Source organism: Myxocyprinus asiaticus, chromosome 48 (assembly GCF_019703515.2).
Source record: "Myxocyprinus asiaticus isolate MX2 ecotype Aquarium Trade chromosome 48, UBuf_Myxa_2, whole genome shotgun sequence".
Taxonomy (NCBI): domain Eukaryota; kingdom Metazoa; phylum Chordata; class Actinopteri; order Cypriniformes; family Catostomidae; genus Myxocyprinus; species Myxocyprinus asiaticus.
Window position 1 is genome coordinate 26,395,646 of NC_059391.1, and position 2,500 is coordinate 26,398,145.

The following is a 2,500-nucleotide window of genomic DNA, read 5'->3' on the forward strand; positions in this document are numbered from 1 at the left end:
ATATACATGCCTGTGTTTAATGATACACACACACACACACACACACACACACACACATACAGAAATAGTTAGCAAAACAACACACAATGGATTTGATTATGAAACTCAAATGTCATGTGATCTGAGCTGTGTGCATTTACTGTAAATGTCCTGAATTCGTAATTGTTTAAAGTTGGTTATTAGGAGAATATCGAGGTCACATGATTCCGTCACTAAACCGCCACCTGGTGACTACTAAACTTATTATTATGTGTTTACAGCTTTAAGAATGTGCTAATGAGACAATCTTGTGCAAGACTGTAAAATACTGTATGTGTGTGAATACTACTAAGCTATAGAAAAATTTGTCTAAAAAAAGGGAGCTAAATCTGACAAAACCTTCTTTTGGGAACATTTGGGGATGTTTTCAATTGTAAAAACAATGCATACATACTGTAAATGTATATGTATATATATATAGATTAGATAGATAGATAGATAAGATTGAGGGTTAGGTAAAGGTTTGGACGTGTGTATGTTTGTATGCGAGTACACACTTGCACTAGTTCTTCATTGCTGCTAAAGTGTGACACCAGCACATTTTCTCCATCCGTGACTCGGGTGAGAGAGATGCCCAGGCGGCCGGTCGCCCTGCTGTGGGCGTCGGGCGGCATTGTGCGGTGCATCATGGTCCTCACGATCTTGATGAGGTTGAAGGAGGGGTGCATGGGCCCCAGGAAACGCTTTTGAGCTTCTTTAGCCACATCAATGATGTTGGCCCCAGCCTCTCCTGTCACAGGACCAGATTGAGAGCAGTCAATGAATAAACACAGACAATAAGCAACAGGTGTATGTTACATCACGGTGCATTAGAAGTGTTCTCTTTGACATTGATTCTATGTATAGAAACTGTACTTACAACGATGGTTTTAAACACAGTATATATCATCTGAATGATTACCAAAGTCAGATACAGCATGATGGTATGTCGGTACTTCAATATATTTCAAAGATTACTGTGGTATTACTATGGTACATGTCAAAAAACAAGGTGTTATCATGGTACCTTGTTTAAAAACATACGTCTAGTATATACAGTACAATTTTACTGAATTATTACCATATTTATATGGAAATTAAATGACACTCCAAAGTACTTCAAAGAATACCATGGTACATTTAACCCTCCTATTGTCTTAAGAAACTGCACCCTCCTTTTGTCTTTCCTTTGGTTAACTTTTGACCCGTATTGAAAACCATTAAAAATGCATACATTCTTGATTACTATACAACACCACTAAAGACCCTCCTTAAAGAAAATCTGTTTTGTTGTGGTCTGAAAGTGTATAACGTTGTGGACAAAAGGGCTACATTCTGAATATTAATGCATTAACAATTTTAAAAGGATAAAAAAAAAATATTAAGTTAAAAAACTTGGAAAACATTGGCAAAGGATGTCTCAGTTTATGTGTATTTTAATCACTTTGGGCATTTTATATTATCTCAACTATATTACAACAATTTCTGATTTATTCTGTTTGTAAAAAATTCACAGTGTATGTTGTATTTACTACATATTACCTGTTAAAAACTGTTAGAAATACTCTCTTTGTGTGTGTTTGTGTGTGTGGACATGTGCATGTAAAAAATGCATTTTGTGGGAAAGATGCAGTACACAGTGAATGAGAGAACAGTATGGGGCTAGGGGTTAATCTGAGAAAATGTTAAATATTTTTAGGTCAAATTTGATTCATATATGTACAAAAACTATTTAAAGCTGCATAACTTCCAGAAAGTCCAAAGGTGAAAGGTCACAACTGGTTTTTCCCATATGGGTCAAAATTGACCCGTTAAGACAATGTAAAGGACAACATGTTTTAAATATTTTTTTTTTTTTTTTACTTGAACAATTAAAAATAGATTTTATTTATTTATTTATTTATTTATTTTGATGGTCTTGACAAAGTCACAAAATTTGGTTCCAGTACCAAAAACGATGCAGTATTTATAACATATTCTTTACCTGTCCCGGGTCAAAAATGACCCTAAGACAATAGAAGGGTTAAAAAAAAGATGGTAATATACCATGGTACACTACTTTGACATACAGCATGGTACTAAATGATAACCATATTCATATGACATACTCAAGAGTACTTAAAATAGTACTATGGTATTACCATGGTACATGTCCAAAACTATGGTAACAGAACAACCACTGTAAAACACAGTACTTTCATATATACCATGGTACTGAATGATTACCATATTCATATCCCATGGCATTCACATGGTACTCCTTCAAATAATACCATGGTACATTTTGTTAGTGACTACTACTTAAAACGTTCATGTGGTGCATTTTGTTAAATAGCAAAAACATTTCTAAATCTGTAGTTTACCCAGGCATGCCCCGCTGACCAGCGCAGAGGCCGTGAGCGCGCCCGCGGACGCGCCGTAAATGTGACGCGCATTCTCCACCAGATACGGCGCTTGTTGTTGAAGACAGCTGGCCACTCCA

At 35.8% G+C, this 2,500-nt stretch overlaps 1 protein-coding gene across 1 annotated transcript in view; it reads right to left on the minus strand.

The window, feature by feature from the left end:
* The window catches only part of LOC127437191 (patatin-like phospholipase domain-containing protein 2), a 14,283-nt gene that overhangs the window by 11,481 nt on the left and 302 nt on the right, over positions 1 to 2,500 (minus strand). The window contains exons 1-3 of the mRNA XM_051691961.1: positions 2,382 to 2,500; positions 537 to 769; positions 1 to 10 (exon numbers count right to left, since the gene is read on the minus strand). The exon at positions 1 to 10 is cut by the window's left edge and continues 56 nt beyond it; the exon at positions 2,382 to 2,500 is cut by the window's right edge and continues 302 nt beyond it. Of these exons, the coding sequence (XP_051547921.1) occupies positions 1 to 10; positions 537 to 769; positions 2,382 to 2,500 (362 nt within the window). The remainder of the gene's footprint in view (positions 11 to 536; positions 770 to 2,381) is intronic.